The following is a 19,912-nucleotide window of genomic DNA, read 5'->3' as shown; positions in this document are numbered from 1 at the left end:
GAGTAATGTGAGAGAATAATTAAAAACCTACCTTGTTTTTTATGGAAATATCTGCATTTTTCTCCAGCAACAAAGCCATGAGCCGGTGACTCCTCCTCTGGCAGGCGTAATGAATTGCAGTGTTCCCTTTCTGTAAAGCATAAACCCACACAAATCAAGTCAATGGAGGAACAATACTCAATACAATACAATGGAGGAAGCATCAGCACTCCTGCATGGAGTCCCACCTTGAGGGCTAGAGACTAGCCTAACCTCTCAATTTGCTTGTCTATTTTTTTGTTCCCCATATGATAATCTACATGGACAGGGCATCAATTGACCAGGGATGAGGAGAGAATACGATTTCTCCTATATAACTCAAAACAACCCTCCCCCTTGTTACCTCAGGCGTTAAGCCACACGCCTAGCTTTTACACCTGTTTGTTTATTTTTACCAACAGAAAATATCCCATAAATAGCTAGGAATCTGTTACATTTGCGAATCACCGTCCACTACACCACCCCCCCCTTATAATGAAAAAAAAAGAAGAAATATGTGTATAATTGACTTTGCGTTGAGGACTTACGTTGTCTACAGCATCAATATCCACTTTACTGCTCAAAATCGTCTTCATTAAATTAGTGGTCTTTCTTTGCTTTTCCTCCTGTTGGAACAGCAGAAATGTATATTCAACTGTACAAATTTCAAACTGCTGAACGGACATTTTCTTCAACTGCTTAATGTTGAGGCAAAGGCTTGTATGAGCAATGGCTTGCTGCAAAGCTAGAAAGCTACATTTTTTAACACGGTGTAAGTCTCGGGTGCGTAAATAAAATCTGTCACGTCAATAGAACGTCTGGAGGCTGCAGCCTATGCATCTTTGCTCAAGTGTGCTCACAGGAGTAAGCAGAATCCCCTCAGCATTTCCTTGGAAACACCTGAGGCAAAAACCTTTTAAAATTCTGACACTAGCATCACCAATCAAAAGAAAGCCTACCATTATCAAGTAGCCAATTAGTAGAATTGGCATAAGAATAGCAATCATCAGGTAGTCCAGGAAAGAGAACGTTCTCCGTGCGACGTAGTGCAAGCATGTCCTCTGTTTCTGTGAAAGAGAAAACACGCCAAATTTAGGATCACACGCTTCATGGGTGAATCATCTTGATTCAGCCCTGCAGCTCTCTCATTAGCATGTGCTAAGACGTCCTGGGCTTCTGAGCTCATCTGTGTTGGGGAGAAAACATGTCCAATGTCAACCGACATTTTGGTATCATAAATAACGCCAGTGCACTTGCTTTAAAATAAGGGGAAAAACTAAAATCAGTAGTCATTTAAAGATATTTGATATTTAAAGAGCCACGGACAGCACAAGAACCACAAAAGGCCATGTCAGTTTTAGTGAACGGTCCGCCAGTTAATTTTATACTGCAGACTAAGATCCATCTACATTCAAATGCTGTAAAACTCATATACAGACAATGAGTTTGTCTTTGGTCTTGTTCAGGTATGGTTTTTAAATGTGTCGTTGCCTATGAAACAACCATGAGTTTTATCCCCTACAGAGAGGCCTGAAAGTGCTCATTAGCGTAACTGCTCCTATCCTCCATGTAACTGAATAAATTGGTTTAAATGTATAGAACCGCCAAACACTCAAGCTGACGATTTACTGCTAACTGATTTCACAAGACGACTGAGGGCATGGCATCGCTCGAGCACCTTGTTTCGAATCGTCACGTCTGCATTCTGGTCCAGAAGATACTTGGCTAGCCTTTCGCTCCCCCTCCTGCAGGCAGCGATGAGTGGAGTGTCTCCAGTACTTTCATCTTGAGCGTCGATTTTCCTGGCGTCCGAGACCAGGAGGCGATACACCTGGTGGATGTCGTCTTCGTAAGCGGCCTGGCAAATGGGCTAGGGATAAGAAGAGCGCCGTGGAATGCCGTTACCTTAAAGGAATGCTAAGGCTGCACTTCATATGCTGTTGGATCCTGAGATGACCCACATAGGAGTCAAGATATGCAGCAACCCTATATAGAAACCTTTATTTAGGAATGCATGTGTTCCATGGGAAATTCATGCGCAATACCAAGGGTTATACAGAAAGTATTTTTTGTCCATTGTCTTCTGTAACTAAGCAGTGCCTCTACTACCTTCAAATTGTCCTGGATTAAACAAGTTTCCTTTCAGAACCTATAGTAAAACAAAGCTCTCACTGAATGAATGTCCTTGAATACATCAATCTGTAAGGCCACAGTTACTGTACTCTTCCGCTTAAAGCATCCACACAGTTTCAAGGATTAAAAGTAATAGACCTTTCTTGTAAGTTATTATATTTACATGTATGTGTACATCTATATGCATAATGTACATACAAAGTAATTCATTCAAAATAAGTATAAAAATTTTGAGATAAGCAATTCTGTAAAAGGTTCAGTAAAAACCCTGTCTTGTGACCATACTGAGTGTGGTAGACACGCTTGAGGACTAACAGACAGGCAAATTACATACATAAACAGTCCAGTCTGACTGGAAATTGAAACATTATTGAAAACATTTTTGATTTGTGAAAAACATGTCTGTAAGCCACATGAGGGCTTCGGGCAATGCAATTTCTGCACACCTTAACAGATTATGAGCAGTAACTGTCCCGTCTGAGTGAAACCAGGTTATACAGAATTCAAAATGGGTAGACAGATGAAAAACACTGGACAATAGAGAGACGCAGGGACAAAATTAAAGTTTTACAGAGTTCTAGCTTTATCAGCTAAACAAGTAATGTCCACACCTTAAGGGGGGAAATGCATGTGAGAGATACTTTTCTCTTTCTGAAAATGTAGTTTAAAAGTGAGCTTAAAAATATTCAAGATAAGACACGCAGAGTAACCGGTTCTGTTATCAGTATTTCAGAGCCAGGCTGCTTAATTGGCCAGGGTGCAGGGCTGCAGGCCCATCTTTCAAGAATTACACCTGACACCTGGTGTCTGGCACACAGTACAGAACCATCTATCTATTTTGGTCCAACAAGTTTCCACATGTGAATTCTTCACTGGCTTATGCAAGAAACGTTGTGTGAAATAGGACAGCAAGCTCCAATTTACGAAAGTGCAACTGTCAAAGACCAAACAAAATAAGTGCTGGTGAATTTAAATAAAAAGACATGTCCACGTTTGTTTCTAATTGCAGAATCTGAGAACGGTAATGGGGCAAATATTGAACCAACAAGGGAATTGTAGCATTCAAGGGAAATCGGTATTGGTAACCATGTTTACCAATTGACCGTGTTTATTTTCCTGTTAAAATTTGGCTAACAGAAACATGAAACCAAAACCATGAATAGATACTGTCAGTGTTGTTAACAAACAAGGATGGCCATGTAAAAGTAGTTCAACAAATACATTTCTTAATATAAAAGCATTCAATTAAACGCGTTAATCACAGAGAAGTCATGACCACGTCTAGTATATTCTATTAAATAACGGCACCAAGCTTAGCATGCCCTTAACCTGATTACACCTAACATCTTACCCATCATAATTCACGAATGTCATAACGTGACAGTCCTGTTAACTCTCGCTTCAACTGCCTAACCTGTACACCTTTACTATCGATATATAATACAAATACACAAAATTGTTTTTCTATCTTACAATAAATCATTCAAATTTTCCATTGTAGTTCAACTTCTCTTCCCACCTAGCTCGTTCTGTCCCTGGAATCTCGTTATACCGGTGCGTCGAGTCAGTAGCCTAGCCTGCACAACGTAGTTAGAAATTAACTGCTTTAATATGTAGCCATTAGAAGGCTCTAGATGTCTTACTAAAATAAAACAAGTATTCACACGACATCTACAAATTCGTTCATTCAGAGGTAGTACACTTTCCTTCATAAAAAAAGTTTTTTTGTCACCAACTGTAGGCTATAGCTATATTTACTATTCATCATGTACAAGAAAACACAATTATATCGTGTACCAGTGGTATTTTTCAAATGACTTTTAAAACCAATTTCAGGATAAATGCAAAACCATAAATACAATACCTCCGAATATAATATCCCCATGTCTTGTTTAGGGCTCTTCTGTAAACCTTGACTTCACAAGCGAGGGATCCGTCCAGTTTTTTTATTTTTCGTGAACTTTGAGAACTCAGATAGGCAAAATCCCAACTTTCCCACACCGGAGATGTTTCGGAGACTCACCTTCAGTATTTGATATAACAGTTGGGGTATATTTACCGACCAGCCCTGTGAGGGTGTGGCTTTCGTTGGGTTTAATTGTGAGTCACTGGAGTGAAATCGTTCATTTTCAGGTACATTCTGTTCGGAGGATACAGGCTGCTTCTACTGAACAACTGAATCGCACCTGAGTTTTCGATTATGTAGCCCTATTCGAGCATGTTACGACTAGCAAGAAACAGCATGAAGTGTTCGGTGAGGTAAAACAGAATGTGGCGCAACGCACCTATGCACTGGGGAGGAGTTTTTCCCAGTTGTAGCGTAGGTATGTTTGTGCCACGTTTGTAGTAGGCCTACCTAAAATAACACTGTTGTATATTTGAATGCAATAACAGATAATTATGGCATGAAATGATAGCCTATTATGTTGCTACTGCATTGCAAACCCCGATTTCAACCACAACAAAAAGTTAGGGGTAGGCTAAAGATTCAGGGGTCCGAATCAGCGCACTTGCCTAACTGTTGAGTACAACTTCTGTAGGCCAGTACAACTTGTAGGTTATAGCCTATTCAGTCATTGCTGTCAATTTCCAGTAGTGATTGTTACATCAGCCGTACAATGTTCAGTTCAGGACATTCAAATCACATAGGCTATTTGTGATCTTAGGCTACATCTTAAAGGGTAAGTAGGCTATATATCGGCTTACGCTTAGGCCGACATCTGCACAAACTGCACCTGTAGGTCTTGTATGTATGCCAATGATCTCCTATTCTGACCACCTATGTTTTTTTCACAAATCTTCTCGGCCAGGATGATGCCAAGACAGACCACGCATCGTCTTGGTCAAGAACGAAAGAAACCTAAATCAAATATCTGGGGTCTTTCTTGCCTAGTCTACTTCTCAAATAGGCTAATGTTATCGATTATTTGTTTTCGTTTAGTAACATTTTAAGCTCATCTTGGTATACCTCAATTCAGGAATAGGCTTCATTTATAATTAAAACTAGGCACAGTCTACGCCTGTGCTGGTGAGTTCAAATATAGCCGACCAAAGACTGGAGAAAAATTTCCAGTTTACGTTTCCCGTGGTCTTAATACCAGTGATCCATGCTCGGGTTTTCCAAAGGACCATATGAAAAACAGCCACAAGGTGTCAATAATAGCCTTCTGCGTACCGCGGGCTGCTCTGGAATTTGACCGAGACACGAAACCCTTCCATTTAATTTATGAAAGGGCAGACCGCGGAACCGTTATCACACGACACATGCACAACAACCGATACAGGAATGCCTAATGGTCATCCCATTTTGCGGTCATTTCATTTACTTTTTCACTACAATTGTTGACGCTAACGGGTTTGTGCACCTAGCAAATGAAACTGTGCCCATTTGCGCTGAATGACATTGTGCGCCCTCTAGTGAAAGCATTACACAGTGACAGATCTGTATCATATAGGCTAATATCTTGGTATTTAAAAATACAAAACCAGGATAATTTTGGAAGCGTCGGGAAAATCACATGAAGCAGCGCAGTCACTTACCTTAGGGTATATTTTGCAGTAGGCTCTGTGCTTCAAATGTACACCACAATTATCAACTACATATCATGCGTTTCCATAACAATGGTAGGCTCATAATAAAAAGACGCTGGTTTGTAGTCCTATGCTGAATCGGCTACACGGACTGTCGATCTGAAGATCTGCGATATAGACCTCAATTTTGTTCGGTCTTGATAAACGCTCTTCTATTTTATTTTATTTATTTATTGTTTTTACATTTGTGGCATAATTGAATGGGTGTTTATTCTAGTCCTGTCTGTGGTAGCCTATCTGTATTGTTGCATTAGGTTGTGGTGTTCATCATGGCTCGGTGGTTTACAGCAGTGAGTCGAGCGCTTATGCTGTCACAGCAGTATGAATTTTAGGGGATTAAAAAAACGTTGCCACAGCTGTACTGTGCATGCTGTTGTCGATTAGTACAGTGGATTTACAACCCCTCCCCCCTAATCTGGCACATCCCTATATTGATGCACTGTTGCTGTTGCGCTGATTTCATTGGGAGGTTTGGTAATGTCTACCTCCTTATAGGATATTCGGCTTGAAAGGCAGCTTTCAGCCATTTTATCACTAGTAAAGTTTCGCTCTCCGATTCCCTTTTCATTTCGAACAATGGTTTTATGAAGCACAAAAGCAAAAAACGCGAGGTTTGGATGTAAGAGAACAGTGCCTATTATTGACACGAGTTTCCTTTTTTGCATTGTATTCTAGCATGTGCTACATGTGACGGTACGGATGCTAGGCATGGGACAAGCAGCAGATTCGGGTGAATAACCGGTAAGCATTTTCATTTATTTTAATCACAATTAGAAGGATAAACAAACTGGACGTTTGGTCTTTACAGCATTTGTGTCAACATGCGAAGCAGCGCGTAGTTTGCTTTTATATTGTCAGATCGTTGGTTGATATTGTTAAAAACGCCTTCTGGAAGGAATGTATTTTTGTCAATTAGAATTATTATAATCGGACTACAATCACAGACTGGAGTCACCGATTCGAGAATGTACACTATACATTCCAGGTGAGCACTAATTGCGGGAATATGTATAATTATCTGAAGACAACATTTAAGTCCTATATAGGCTATTTAGCATCTCTGTTTGAGCTGTCTTCCATAACGTAGCCTACTGGGGAATGTTGCACAATGATGTCCATTTTCCACACATTTAAGTCATGCATGGGCTGCATTAATTTATTTCATTAGCTATTGTTTTACTTAATTTCCCGTTGTGAAACGAGGGTTATTTTGAATTGAAACCAAGGCACAGAGGAAGCATGCTTTTTAAAAATAGCCTGTAAGTAAGAAGTGAAAGTCACCTCGATAAGTTTTGCCATTTTATTTGAATAAAATGAAGAGAGTGTTGAATGTTACTGTAACTGGACATAGGCTATGTCACCCGCCATGAGGAAAACACGCATAACAGTTTATGTAATCTAAAACGATGATAATGTTAACATTAGTACATTGTAGTATGCATTGAAAAATAAAAACAGTTAAGATAGTTTTGGCTATTTCTGTGTTGAAAGACTTGGAAAATCCCACGCCCATTTATTGTACAGTGCTGGCTCAACATTGCAGAGTAGTTGCTTTGTGCTTGGGCTATTTGATATAGCACATTAATGAGTTATACATTAATGATAAAATGAACCTTTGAAATCACAGGTGATATTGTTTATGGCGAATCTTTGAATGGCGCCAGGGCAATACTGATATCTGGGCTCCTTCAAGCAGTTACGTCTTATCTGAGAACCGTATGATATCAGTATTGTAAAGATGTGCCTTGAAATGCCTAGTGGACTTATATGTGGACACGTCTACAACTGCTACAAAATTGTATTCATTTTAGAGACTAAAAGCAAGACTCCTGTTTTTTCTTTTCAAAGTTTGTCTTTTAACACTGGTTAATGACTTGAAGGTACATCAGGAGGAAACATGTGATTGCAGCCGTTAAAGTTTTAGATTGGTTCCTTACTAGCTTTGGCATACAGAGGTAAAGAGAAGAGACTGCATGCTACTTTTAAAAGCCTGCTTTTTAAAAGCCATGGGTGGAGTGCTGTAAGGTTCTGACATGATACTTGAGGTATGTCGCCAAACTGCTCTCCCTAAAACTTGTGACAGGAAGGATATGTGTACTTCAGCAAGTAGGCAATGTTCCCCTCCATCAAACATAAAAAATGTCATTGAATGGTTTCACATTACACGTTACAGTAGTTCTCCCACATCCTGTGTTTTTTTTGCCCTTGATTGATTGGATGTATGGTGTCAAAAACAAAATATTATAATATTAGTAAGGTAGGGGTAGTTTTTGATTAGGCAATTTCAGAATCTTCATATGTCAACAGACATACATTAAGTTGGCTTGTTGTCATACATTTGTTTGGGATGTGATCCTTTATTTGCCAGCTTGTACTTTTGAACTGGAAAGGCATGTTGTGTAGTTAGGAATTCAGCACTGGCACTGGTTATGTGCTTGGAGGTGGCCATGGGTGGAAATGTGATAAACCTGTTGTCCTTTATTCTCGCAGTACTTGTTTTCCTTCACTGCAGCTATGTAATTACCTTGCAGCGCTAATGACCTTGTTTGAGAGATGAGATTGGTTTTCGGGCTGGCCAGCTGCTACTGTATCATGGCCTAAAATCAGGGAATATGATTTCATAATAGAGTATTGGTGAAATAATGTAGCAGTAGTCTAATGCAATATTACTTCAGAAAACAATGTGGTGTGTAAGTAAACAGTTTAGTCAGAACACTTTGGAAGCACATAGCACAGCTCGTGACAAGAGTTAGGCTACTGTTAGCTTATTCTGAGAATGAATCAAGTCCCCTACTGGGAAAGATTGAGTTTTAATCTTGAATACAGGAATCAACATCCACTGTAAAGGTGCCAATACAATGAGCCCAGCTGAATATACAGGCACCTTTTCTTTTGCATTACTCTGCTTTTCTATCTTTTGAATAAATGTTGGGTAAATGTATGTTTGAAGGAGGTGGCTCTTCCGCAATTAAGTTTAGAGGACTGCAGTGCCTGTTCAACATTTTATAACTCTAGATTATCTGGGCATAGATTAAGTGTTTTTTTTAGATTAACCTTCCAAAATAGATAGTTTACATGAATATGTAAAATGACTCCATGCATACAAGTCAACATGCAAGCCAAAACAGCTTGATTACATAGAGAGTCATTATACTCTAGCATTATGTGTCACTTGTTTTATTTTTGCATGAAAACCTTGAGATAATACATTCATAATACCCACATGACCACAAGTACACTAAACACCAATTGTTTGAAAATATCAGGAATTTTTGAACTACAGGATAAAAATACTCAAATACTCTTTTTTTTAAATACCAAAATGTTGTATTTGCATGGGTATAATGCTCTCATTGTTTGTTCTTCCATTCACGAATCTATGCATATAACAACCCATTCATAGTGACATTCTGGCAAGTAATTCTGTTTGAGCAGTGTGGGGCTACTCAAAATGTTATCTCAGAGGGTTAGATGGCAGTAGAGGGAGGAGCTATATATTTTGTATGTACTAAATCAGTTATACATGTTAACCATGTTGGTCTATGCAAACTGCGTATGCAATCTTGCTGCATGTCTGCATGCTTTACGGCACAATTACAGTTTCTCAAGCTCTGAATTGCGCCTTCTCTGTGCATTATCCTTACACGCTTTCCTTACAGTGTAATCCTGCCTCATTTGATTCGAGCTGCTACTGTAACACCTACCAGAATATATGCCTAGCTGTCCACCATGAAAACAAAAGAGAAATCTTTTTTTCTTTCTGTGTGGTTAAAGAAATGTTCAAGCAGGGACTGGATACATCATTGTAAAAAAAGCAGCAAATTACTGAGGAATAGACTGTGTGATCTAGCTCAGCCCCCTTCTACAGTAATAGTCAAGGCTTCCATCGCCTTTTCATCCAGACAAAAAGATACTCATGAGTCATCATATTTCACTCCCTGGATACAAGCTGTCATAGCAACTGTAGCACGTTTTTTTAATGCAACCTGTGACATCACTTTCGTCATATTCTAGCCTACTACATTCTTGGGTTGCTTGTATTTAGCAATCACATTTAAGGTTAATGTGTGTATTATACTGCCTTGAAAACAACGTTGCTGTTGATAAGAGAATCAGGCTAACAGGTAGCATGTGTGTAGCAAGTTCATGTTTGTGGTGTTCCACCAATTCGAGCTCCCCGATCATCTCTTGCCCCGATCCGGGAAGCTCTCAGTGGGTACATTGTGGTAGTGATGAGCCTTTTGTTTTAGGATGGGCAGGGGGGGAGGGGGGAGGGGGGGTCTATTGATCTCATTGTGTGCTCACGTGATTGTGCATTTCCACTAGCATTGGACCGTTGTGGGAGATGACAGATGGACGCTTGGGGAAGATCGGATCCCCCCGGCCTGCAGTCCAGGGTCAACATGGAGCAGGGCCTCAGCTTCAGCGCGCTGGTGAGGAGCCCCGCTGTGCCCGAGGGCACTGGGGAGTAGGGGGAAGAGGGGCGAGGGGGAGGGGGGATGTGGGTGGGTATGTTGGTGGTGGTGGTGTTCTCTGAGTCACTCCTATTAGTATTCCCAGTACAGCTGGGCACTCACTCACACTTCTCAGTGGTGGCGTAGGAAAGAGCGGTCTGGTTGTGAAGGCCTCCGGACTCCATTACCCTCTTTGATGAATAGATTATAAAGAGAGTACTCATCACCGCCTCAGTGAAAGCCCATCGTTTTGCATGTCGATGACTGCTCCCCCATGTCTCAGTGTTGCAAATCCCTGCTGTCTTTTTTGTATTTTTTTGGCGTTTGAATTGTACTCTGGTTATGACCGCCTACCACGAGGGCCAATGCCTCAGCAAGTCCCCTTCCTGTTCCTCCAGTGCTGTAGAATGATAATGAGGCTCCCGCGTTCCTTAGTAACCTGACACAGGGGCACTGTTTGTTCATTAGTATGTGTCGAACGAGGGCTGGAGCTGACTCGAAGTGTGGGATGTTTTTTTTTTTTTTTCTTTTTCCGAACCGGCCCTATTTGCCTCAGAGGCCCGGGGGGGAGATGAACAGAGCTCTTGAGGTGCAGCCGTCGTATGACATCCGGGGGGGCTGGGTTGAGGGACAGGAAGAGGGCAAGAGAGTGCATGCAACGGTTGTGATGAGTTTCGCCCCCCTCCCCCTTTCCCTCTCTCTGTTCCTCCCTCTCTTACTCTCTCTCTCTTACCCTCTCCTCTCTCTCTCTCTCTCTCTTCCCCTTTCTGCCTCCCTCTTCCCCTCTCTTCTTTCCCCCCGTCCGCTCTCTCCTCCCTCCCTGCAGAAGAAGTTGGCGGCAGAGCCGGACCACACTGATGTCAGCCTCTCGGCGGTGGAGCGCATCCGCGCCTTGAGCAAGATGGGCTGCAGCATCGAGATCAACGAGGACATCACGCCCCGCCGGTACTTCCGCTCGGGCGTGGAGATGGAGCGCATGGCCTCCATCTACCTGGAGGAGGGCAGCCTGGAGAACGCCTACGTCCTCTATAACAAGTTCATCACGTAAGGCCCATGGCTGGGGGAGTCCAGCTATTGTTACTCAGTGATATCAAATAATGGTTCCCATTTTTATCTAATACAGACCTAGCTGCATTTGTAAACTATTGACATTTTCATGAAAATTAGGACCACAGTTAGGACCAGGACTACCTATGATTTACCTGTAATTGGCCACAATAAAATTTTCTTCTGCTTAGTAGTTTGCCTCGGCGTTTAATGTGGTGAAATGAAACAAGTTACAATACTTCTTGTATTTTTTATCTAGTGAGACTCAAATTCATTACTCATGTAGTCCTAGAGTTGTACCTCACTGGAAAAACATGACTTAGTTGGAAACCATGATCACTTGAATTGGGAGTTGAAAGGGGGCAGTCCATATTAAAATCTGAATACAGGATGCTATTCTTTTTCCAGGCTATTTGTGGAGAAACTCCCTACCCACAGGGACTACCAGCACTGCAGTGTTCCTGAGAAGCAGGTTATAATGAAGGTAAGCCACTGCTCTTCAGTATGACGGGAATCTTATTAGCATTTTGCTAAATCAGGCCATCCAGCGACAGGTGGTTGGGGGGCGTGGGTACTGCACTGAAAGTATTGATTTTCTGCTGCACCTTCTTCTTGTTTAGTCTGATGTTGCCTGTGCACTTGTGCCAAATTAAGTGTGTCACCATTTACGCCAAAGATTACACATGGATTAGTGTGAGAGAAAGCCTGTGTTCTGGCTGGCTGGTCACGACAGGTCATGACAGGACAGTACAGCTAAGAGACCGTGATTAAAATTCTGTTCTAAACTTAGTGGAAACACAGCATCAAATTAAACTTCCTCACACCAAATTGCATTCGCAGCTTTAATGCCTGAATGTCACCGTTTTTTTATTTTATTACATATGTCGTGCTTGAAAAGGTTGAACTTATACATGAATTTGCATTGTGTATCCAAAAATAATACCTGCTGTTATTACTAATTTGACCATCTGAGCCACTGTGAGCTTGCTGAGAAAAAATAATGAAACTCTGTTGCTGAGAAGTCTCACCTATTTCTTCTCATATGTTTGTCTCTGGTTTTCTTAGAAATTACAAGATGTCGCTTTTCCATGCAAAGATCATTTGAAGAAGCTTCTTCAGGAGAAATACAACAAAGAACACACAGAGTATCTGAAGAATCAGGTGCGTACTCTTGAATTTCCATCATGTCCAAATTGAATTACTTGCAGGGCTTGCAGCTAAAATGGGTGTTAGTGCTGCACCTGCTCAATATTAGGTGATTGCAAATTAATGAAAGACTTCTTTAGGTCTAACTAAGGCCTGTGTTGGAATATTTTTCCATTTAAGTTTGATGAAGTTTTCATAAGTGTTTACAAAAATGTGTTCAGTTGCAATGTGCTGTATTAGCTGTTGAGCAAAAGATAATGGTGTGTGATCGAATTCTGATCGAAGGCAGAGGAAATCTGCCTTCGATCAAAACAGCAGATTAACACTGTTGGTTTGAATGAAGCTGAGTGAGTCTGAAGCTCTGGACCAGCAGATTAACAGTGTTGGTTTGAATGAAGCAGAGTGATTCTGAAGCTCTGGACCAGCAGATTAACAGTGTTAGTTTGAATGATTGAATGAAGCAGAGTGAGTCCGAAGCTCTGGACCAGCAGATTAACAGTGTTAGTTTGAATGAAGCAGAGTGAGTCCGAAGCTCTGGGCCAGCAGATTGACAGTGTTAGTTTGAATGAAGCAGAGTGAGTCTGAAGCTCTGGACCAGCAGATTGATAGTGTTAGTTTGAATGAAGCAGAGTGAGTCTGAAGCTCTGGGCCAGCAGATTAACAGTGTTAGTTTGAATGATTGAATGAAGCAGAGTGATTCTGAAGCTCTGGGCCAGCAGATTGACAGTGTTAGTTTGAATGAAGCAGAGTGAGTCTGAAGCTCTGGCCAGCAGATTACAGTGTTAGTTTGAATGATTGAATGAGCAGAGTGATTCTGAAGCTCTGGGCCAGCAGAATGACAGTGTTAGTTTGAATGAAGCAGAGTGAGTCTGAAGCTCTGGGCCAGCAGATTAACAGTGTTAGTTTGAATGATTGAATGAAGCAGAGTGATTCTGAAGCTCTGGGCCAGCAGATTGACAGTGTTAGTTTGAATGAAGCAGAGTGAGTCTGAAGCTCTGGACCAGCAGATTAACAGTGTTAGTTTGAATGATTGAATGAAGCAGAGTGATTCTGAAGCTCTGGGCCAGCAGATTGACAGTGTTGGTTTGAATGAAGCAGAGTGAGCCTGAAGCTCTGGGCCAGCAGATTGACAGTGTTAGTTTGAATGAAGCAGAGTGAGCCTGAAGCTCTGGGCCAGCAGATTGACAGCAGTATGTCTGTGTGCAGAGCCAGGCCGCAGAGGGCTGTGGCCAGCAGCTGCAGAGGCTGTCCCTGCTGGAGGAGGAGCGGCAGCGCGTGGCGCAGCTGCGCAGGATGCAGATCGAGTCCGAGCAGTTCCGTTACTTCGAGGACCAGCTGCGCAGACAGGAGCTGGCCAACCGGAAGGAGGAGGCCATCCCGAAAGTGCCCGAACAAACCGATGGGTCCTGCTTGACTCAGCCTCCCAAAAACCACGTTTGCCTCAATCCCAGCCGCAACAATCGATCTCAGTCTGTCCCTGTCAACAAGCCGCCCGCTACGCTGGGCGCTATACAGAGTGAGTGCTGGTCTGGCAAGCAGGCTACCTGCAGGGACACTTTTTACCCTTCATTTTGTGTTTTCCAAACAAATTTTAAACATTAACCTTAGTGTTTATCAGTAATGTACATATACAACTTGTATGTTTAACGGTCTCTGGCTGTCTGCACTGTTTAACCAATCAGTACGCTCCCTGGGGATTTTCTGATTTTCTAAAATTCTCTCGAATTGTTTCTTAGATGTAAAAGTTGTGACAAGTGGCCACGACACATTGCTTGGAACTTTCAAGAGAAAGGCTCTAGAAGCCCTTGTGGACAGTCTGTATTTATAACCAAGCCTGTATTTTAAAGACGCAACATGGTTTTGTGTGTCTCCATAGGTCAGCCTGTGGACGGACTCAGGCGTGTAGTTATTCCCAGGGACCTCACCTACAAGTTTCTACTACTGGCAGACACTAATACAGCCAGAGGGATTGAGACCTGTGGCGTTCTCTGTGGAAAACTGGTAAAAAAAATTTAAAAATAACAGAAAAAACTTATCTTTGAGGAATATTCCAGAAGCTTCATTCCTCTTTATGCTCCTCTTGTGTGATTTTAGAATATGTGATATCATGTAATTTCCGAACAGTCATTGCTTAGTTCTGTGGGGGTAGGAGGTAGACAGCCTGTGCGTGTCTGTTATTTATAGAACGTTAGGTCAGAGCAGAGAGGGTGGTTTTTGTTTTGGATTGATTTGCATTTCTTAGACCACTATGACGACTGCTGCCTCTGCTCATAATAAAGGTAATAAAATAGCATGTGTTCGGGGGAGGGTCGTGCACTATGTGAGTGTATCGTGTGTTTTCGGATGGCTGGGGCTAGGAAACTTTCTCTCTATGCTGTGTAATACACACTGCAGAATGGCATACAGATCCACAGGGTAAGGTGGAGTAAGGGGGGGGGTGTTCAAACGGAAAACCAAAACTCTGCCGCTGTTGTTTCCTTTGTTGTTGTTTCGTAGACCCATAACGAGTTTGTGCTGACCCACGTTATCGTGCCCAAACAATCGGCCGGCCCCGACTACTGCGACATGGAAAACGTGGAGGAGCTGTTTGGGTTCCAGGACCAACACGACCTCTTGACCCTGGGCTGGATTCATGTTAGTCCCGTCTCCTCTAGCTCTAGGCTCTTAATATCTCTTTCTGAGACTTAGCATCTGGATTCAAGGCTCCTTGGCCAAGATCCACCTTGGGCAGGCAGCAGGCTCCTCCCCCTGACCAAACTTACAGTCACTCTAACCTCTTTCGCATTGATGTGTGAGGGAGGTGATTAGCTAAACCTTGCCGGCTAATCCGAGTGGCCTTCAGTTGAGTGAGAATGCTATCACCTTCAACAATTCACTGCCATTATTAAGTAACCTTTGTTATTACATTGGAGATAGATGAATGATCAGCACCTCTGATCTGGCCTTTGTGTTGTGTAAATGTGACGTAGCGACTCAACGTCGTTTGCATAACAGGATCACAATGCATCCCAAAACACCAGTTTGTTTAGCAAAACGCAGAGCTCAAAGTAGCTTACTTGATTTCGTAGCAGCAAGTACTTGTTGTTATACTTTGACCATGGAGATTTGAACACCGCAGATGTAGCTTTTTCATTGTTGCTAAAAGCTACTTCATACATTCTCTTAATTCTCCATAATGATAATTATAATCTGGTAGTAGTGTACTCTACTCACTTCATTGCATTAACATTAATATCATAAAAGGTTAGCTATCTGTTTATCTCGATATCTCCTTTTTAATCTCTTCTGGGTCAAATGTTGCTAACTGTCTTTGACAGATTTGTTTCAACAAAGCTATAACTTCAATGTGCCTCATTTCATTATGTGATCTTTCCTATATGAAAGATTCATGTTAGACTGTCTACACTATCTGCAGCAACTGCAAGATAGCGAAGGCTAATATTGCAGAAGTCACTGTTTTACCACAGATTTGCAGTGAGTCATTGACAAGTGGTTAGAATAGCTCTGACCTGAAACCCTGTCTGTCTACCACTGACAGTGTGTCATCACTATCATCAAAGTTTTTAGGACTTTCCTTTCTGTGAATCATGCTTGAAAGTACATGGTTTTAGGCTGCCCAGGCCGGAAAAAGGAGACTGTTTTGTCTGTAGAATGTAGCGTAGGTGTTGTGGCCTTCTATTACGGGTTTTTCCTGTGTTTGCATAGTCAAATCTTTTCAGGAGCTGTGCTGTTATTTGTTAAACATTCACTGCGGCAGCAGTCTTTAGCGGATACAGCATTTAGGTTATTACCGTCCTCTGGTACCCCGATGAACACTCGATTATTGAGAGGCGCCGCTGGTGAGGCGTAGTTTGGATGTATGCCGCTGCCGGTGTACTTTCTGCTGAAATCTGACCCCCTCCCCGCCCCTCCCCCCTGTGGTTTGCAGACACATCCCACGCAGACGGCCTTCCTCTCCAGTGTGGATCTCCACACTCACTGCTCGTACCAGCTGATGCTGCCTGAGGCCTTAGCCATTGTGTGCTCTCCGAAGCACAACGAGTGAGTCTGACCTGCGTCGCCCGCCGTCCCTGAACAGACCGGCTCTGCAGAGCCCAGAGCAGTTCCTGATGGACTGCTCAAACAACGCCGACCTTTAGCACCGCGCGGTGCACCTCAGGTTCAGATTACTGACAACTGCCGTGCGTTGTGGTTTCAGGAATAGTCCAAAAGTCAAATTCAGAGAAATAAATCTGTCAAGACAGGGAATACTTGGGAATCACTCTGAAAGAAAAATAGCTCGTGCTCCTATTTCCTATTTGCAGGTCATTCAAGTAATGCAGATCTTAGAACAAATCTAAAGGACAACAGATGGCAATTTTCTATAATGAACAGCTCTTCATACGAGATATGAAATTTATTTTGCCCCCCCCCCCCACTTGTTACTACTGCTTCTTTATTATACGGTGTATTGTGTGTTTCTTTCAGCACCGGGGTCTTCAGATTGACTAGCTCAGGCATGGGAGAGGTGGCTGGCTGTCGAATGAAGGGCTTTCACCCACACTCCAAGGACCCCCCATTGTTCAGTGTAAGCGCTCGACGACGTGAACTGTAACAGGAGCCGAGGCCCCGTCAACGCTTGTTTTGTGGAGAGGAAACAAAAAACAAAAAACGGGCGCTTTTATTCACGAGTCAAAGTTTAGATAGAATTCACGAGTCAAAGTCAAATATTGATTGAGTCCTGGCCAAGAGCGCTGCCCCGCGTGGCACTGGGCGGCTGGGTGTGGCTCGGCTGTGTGCGTGTGAGGGTCGACGGTCACAGTGTGTGTGTGATAGACCGTGTTCCCTGTGTTTGCAGGTCTGCCGGCACGTCGTGGTGAAGGACATGAAAACAGTGGTGCTGGACCTCAGGTGACAGTTTCGGGAGGAAGCGCCCGTCCGCTGACACGCCCACCCTCACAGACCAGAGTTTTTTTATTTATATCCTCGTTCACTTGAAGGCTTTTTTTTGTATTTATTTATTTTTTAAAGAAAAGGTACTGTGAATCGATGTCGCTTTCCTGCGCCGGATGATGTGAACGTTCATTGTGAAGCTGCTGTATGGAGTTGCTAAAAATGGTGGTGTTCCCTTGCTTTCCTTTCCCTCCCCTCTATATTGTCATTGGCTTTGGTTTTAGTGGCTTGTTCTCTCTATCATGGCAGAGGGGAGTTTGAAGTTACTCTTTCCCAAGGTCATCTTTGGGGACCTGCACATTAGATTTGATAGGGGATGCAAAAAATAAAAGATTTAGCACGAATAGCTATATCAGGGATTTAAAGGAAGACAAAAATGGCTTGCCTTACATAAATGAAGAGATCTTTTAATTTTTTTTTAAAGATACTAATTTTAAATGTGAAATAAACCAATGCTACTATATCAGGATTTTGGTAATTCTTATCATTGCCTAATGCAGGGCTGCCCAGGCCTGTTCCTGAAGTTTTAACGTCCTGTATGGTTTCACTCCAACCCTAACAAAGCACACCTCATTCAATAGCAAGAGAGCTCATTGAGCTACTAATTAGTAGAATCAGGTGTGTCAAATGAGCGTTTGAGTGAAAACCTGCAGGACTGTAGATCTCCAGTAACAGGGTTGGGCAGCCCTGGCCTAATGCATAAATGATCAGAGTATAGTGTCGGCACATGGGCTGTGTCCCCGGGAATGAGGAGAAGCAGAATGGTTATTGTTTCACGTAACCGGGAAGCAGAATGGCACCGTAGCACTACTGTTCTTGCTCACTTTTCCCATTTTTATGCTAACTATCCTACAAAAATATCTTTCCGTATTGTCCAACTGTTGTGTAATGCCACAATCCCGTTCTGAACTGATGGTAACTGAAATATTATAAGAAGTAGTAAAACATCCCAAAATGCCAGAAAAAAAATCCGCCAACAGCAAGGGCGACCTGGGTACCATGATTGAAATGGCTTTGAAGGAGCAGTGTGTATTCATTGAGTCACAGTTTTACATCCGCTTGGGCATCATTCAAGCTGAAGGTTGTGCTAAAGCAAAGGACTTATAAAACTGAGATCTGACGCAAAGGATGAACATCCTGTTAATCAATCCACCCAGCGGTGATGCAAGAGGATCGATCTTGCAGAGGTAGCTTCCGTATTGTCAACCTACCTGAAGCTGCTGAAGGAAACAACCTTGTGGCATTCACCATAACCTCATTCCAAAATGGCTCCCTACCCTGTCCGTGTAGAAGTTAGAGGTGAAGAGAGCTCACCGTATAGACCCCAAATTCAAGATACTTCACTACACAGATTGAGACCAAATCCTCAAAGAATCCAGAGGATTTTCTCTTCTGCTTTCCTGCGGGTACAGCCCATGTCATATGTGTAAGAAGCAAGACTAACTAGAATTTCATTATAATACTAATACTCAGTTTCCATGCAGAGGTTTGAAGGATTTTGTCAATGGGTGTGTGTCCTATTGAGAAAAAAACAACAAAAAAGCAAAATGAAGTTATCTAGCTAACATTATACAAAAATGTACAAACTAAATCATTTTATAACTTTATATTTTTTGGTTTTGGATGTTTTTATATTGTCGTTCGTTGTCTCTGATAAGATGCTTTTGGGCAGCTGTATGTTGTACATTATGAATTTGAATGCGCTATTTTGTGTGATTCACTTGATGCTCGACGCGGAGATGTTGACCTTCTCATGATATGAGTAGGAGGCGAAAAAACGGAAACAAAAATAGCCTGGAGAGTGGCTTGTTTAGGATGTGGAGACTAAACCAAAGTGCTTAGAATGTCACAAGCAAAGAACCCGAATACGCCTTACAGTGGAGGAGTTTTTTGCCGTTGGCACAAGGCCCTCAGCACACACGCAGCTCAGGTATGAAACCTACCTTTTTAACGCCCTGATAGCACTGAATCGCGTCTCCGCCCTCGCTGAAAAGAGGCGGCCATTTTCACCGTTAGAGCTGGTTAGAGATCCTGAGAGCAGTGCCAGGCCTACCCAGTGCTCACAGCCCCCTGCCCAGCGCTCCAGAATGTGACCTCTTGCCCGTGTTTGTTTTTTTCTTCCCCTGGTCGTGTGGTGTGCCATTTTACTGCTGCCGTAGTCAGCTCGGTGGTGCAGCCGAAACACGCACTCCACTATTGACGTTGCATCACGTGAAAGAGAAAACTGAACGAGAGTCAAGATTGAAGTGGATTCACGGCCATGATTCACTTGTTTCCTCTGCTGTTTTAATAATAAAGGATAACTTAAACTTTGCCTCCTTGTCTTGTCATTTTAAAGCGTGCTTGAAAGTGTGTCAGGGACCCTGATCTTTGTTGCCTGGCAACTTCCTGCATACGCGGTGATTATTAGTTGTAAGGCGATATCTGAAGTTTCTCTGCCTCTTTTGTGCGTGGCATACTTAGCACAGAGTTGTAATAGGAGTTTGATAACGGCCTATGGTAATTCTGCCTGCTGTCAGCTGACAATGTGCTGGTAGGTAGGCACAGCACATATTCAAAATGGATGACAATTGTAGAGCTAGTCAGTCTGG

General features: G+C 42.5%; 2 protein-coding genes across 5 annotated transcripts; one reads left to right on the top strand and one right to left on the bottom strand.

Moving 5' to 3' along the window:
• ankrd22 (ankyrin repeat domain 22) lies at window positions 1-4,157 on the bottom strand. Its single transcript, XM_064319831.1, has 5 exons — window positions 4,016-4,157; window positions 1,697-1,888; window positions 978-1,085; window positions 567-644; window positions 1-130 (listed from the first exon to the last, which is right to left on the bottom strand). Exons 1-5 carry the CDS (start codon window positions 4,034-4,036, stop codon window positions 20-22), a joined length of 510 nt encoding a protein of 169 aa, XP_064175901.1. The 5' UTR covers window positions 4,037-4,157; the 3' UTR covers window positions 1-19.
• Window positions 4,158-4,283: 126 nt separating this feature from the next.
• stambpl1 (STAM binding protein-like 1) lies at window positions 4,284-19,635 on the top strand. 4 transcript variants are annotated; one of them, XM_064319800.1, is made up of 12 exons: window positions 4,284-4,405; window positions 6,418-6,483; window positions 10,069-10,175; window positions 11,023-11,240; window positions 11,652-11,727; window positions 12,309-12,404; window positions 13,596-13,905; window positions 14,266-14,390; window positions 14,886-15,023; window positions 16,318-16,430; window positions 16,857-16,956; window positions 17,227-19,635. In XM_064319800.1, exons 3-12 carry the CDS (start codon window positions 10,095-10,097, stop codon window positions 17,281-17,283), a joined length of 1,314 nt encoding a protein of 437 aa, XP_064175870.1. In that variant the 5' UTR covers window positions 4,284-4,405; window positions 6,418-6,483; window positions 10,069-10,094; the 3' UTR covers window positions 17,284-19,635. The 4 variants fall into 4 exon arrangements, with proteins under 4 accessions (XP_064175870.1, XP_064175862.1, XP_064175854.1 ...); XM_064319792.1 differs by having other exon boundaries at window positions 4,310-4,410; XM_064319784.1 differs by having other exon boundaries at window positions 4,346-4,475.
• The last annotated feature ends 277 nt before the right edge of the window (window positions 19,636-19,912 follow it).

This window comes from Anguilla rostrata, chromosome 2 (genome assembly GCF_018555375.3).
Source record: "Anguilla rostrata isolate EN2019 chromosome 2, ASM1855537v3, whole genome shotgun sequence".
NCBI classification, from domain to species: Eukaryota; Metazoa; Chordata; class Actinopteri; order Anguilliformes; family Anguillidae; genus Anguilla; species Anguilla rostrata.
The sequence above is the reverse complement of the archived record's forward strand: the minus strand, read 5'-3'. Positions and strand labels throughout refer to the sequence as shown.

Coding starts and splice junctions, on each gene's coding strand:
- stambpl1 (XM_064319800.1), top strand. CDS start 10,095: ATGGACGCTTGGGGAAGATCGGATCCCCCCGGCCTGCAGTCCAGGGTC. Junction 10,176..11,022: donor GCCTCAGCTTCAGCGCGCTG/GTGAGGAGCCCC, acceptor CCCTCCCTGCAG/AAGAAGTTGGCGGCAGAGCC. Junction 12,405..13,595: donor CAGAGTATCTGAAGAATCAG/GTGCGTACTCTT, acceptor GTCTGTGTGCAG/AGCCAGGCCGCAGAGGGCTG.
- ankrd22 (XM_064319831.1), bottom strand. CDS start 4,036: ATGGGGATATTATATTCGGAG. Junction 1,889..4,015: donor TGGGGATATTATATTCGGAG/GTATTGTATTTA, acceptor TCTTATCCCTAG/CCCATTTGCCAGGCCGCTTA. Junction 645..977: donor TAATTGGCTACTTGATAATG/GTAGGCTTTCTT, acceptor CTGTTCCAACAG/GAGGAAAAGCAAAGAAAGAC.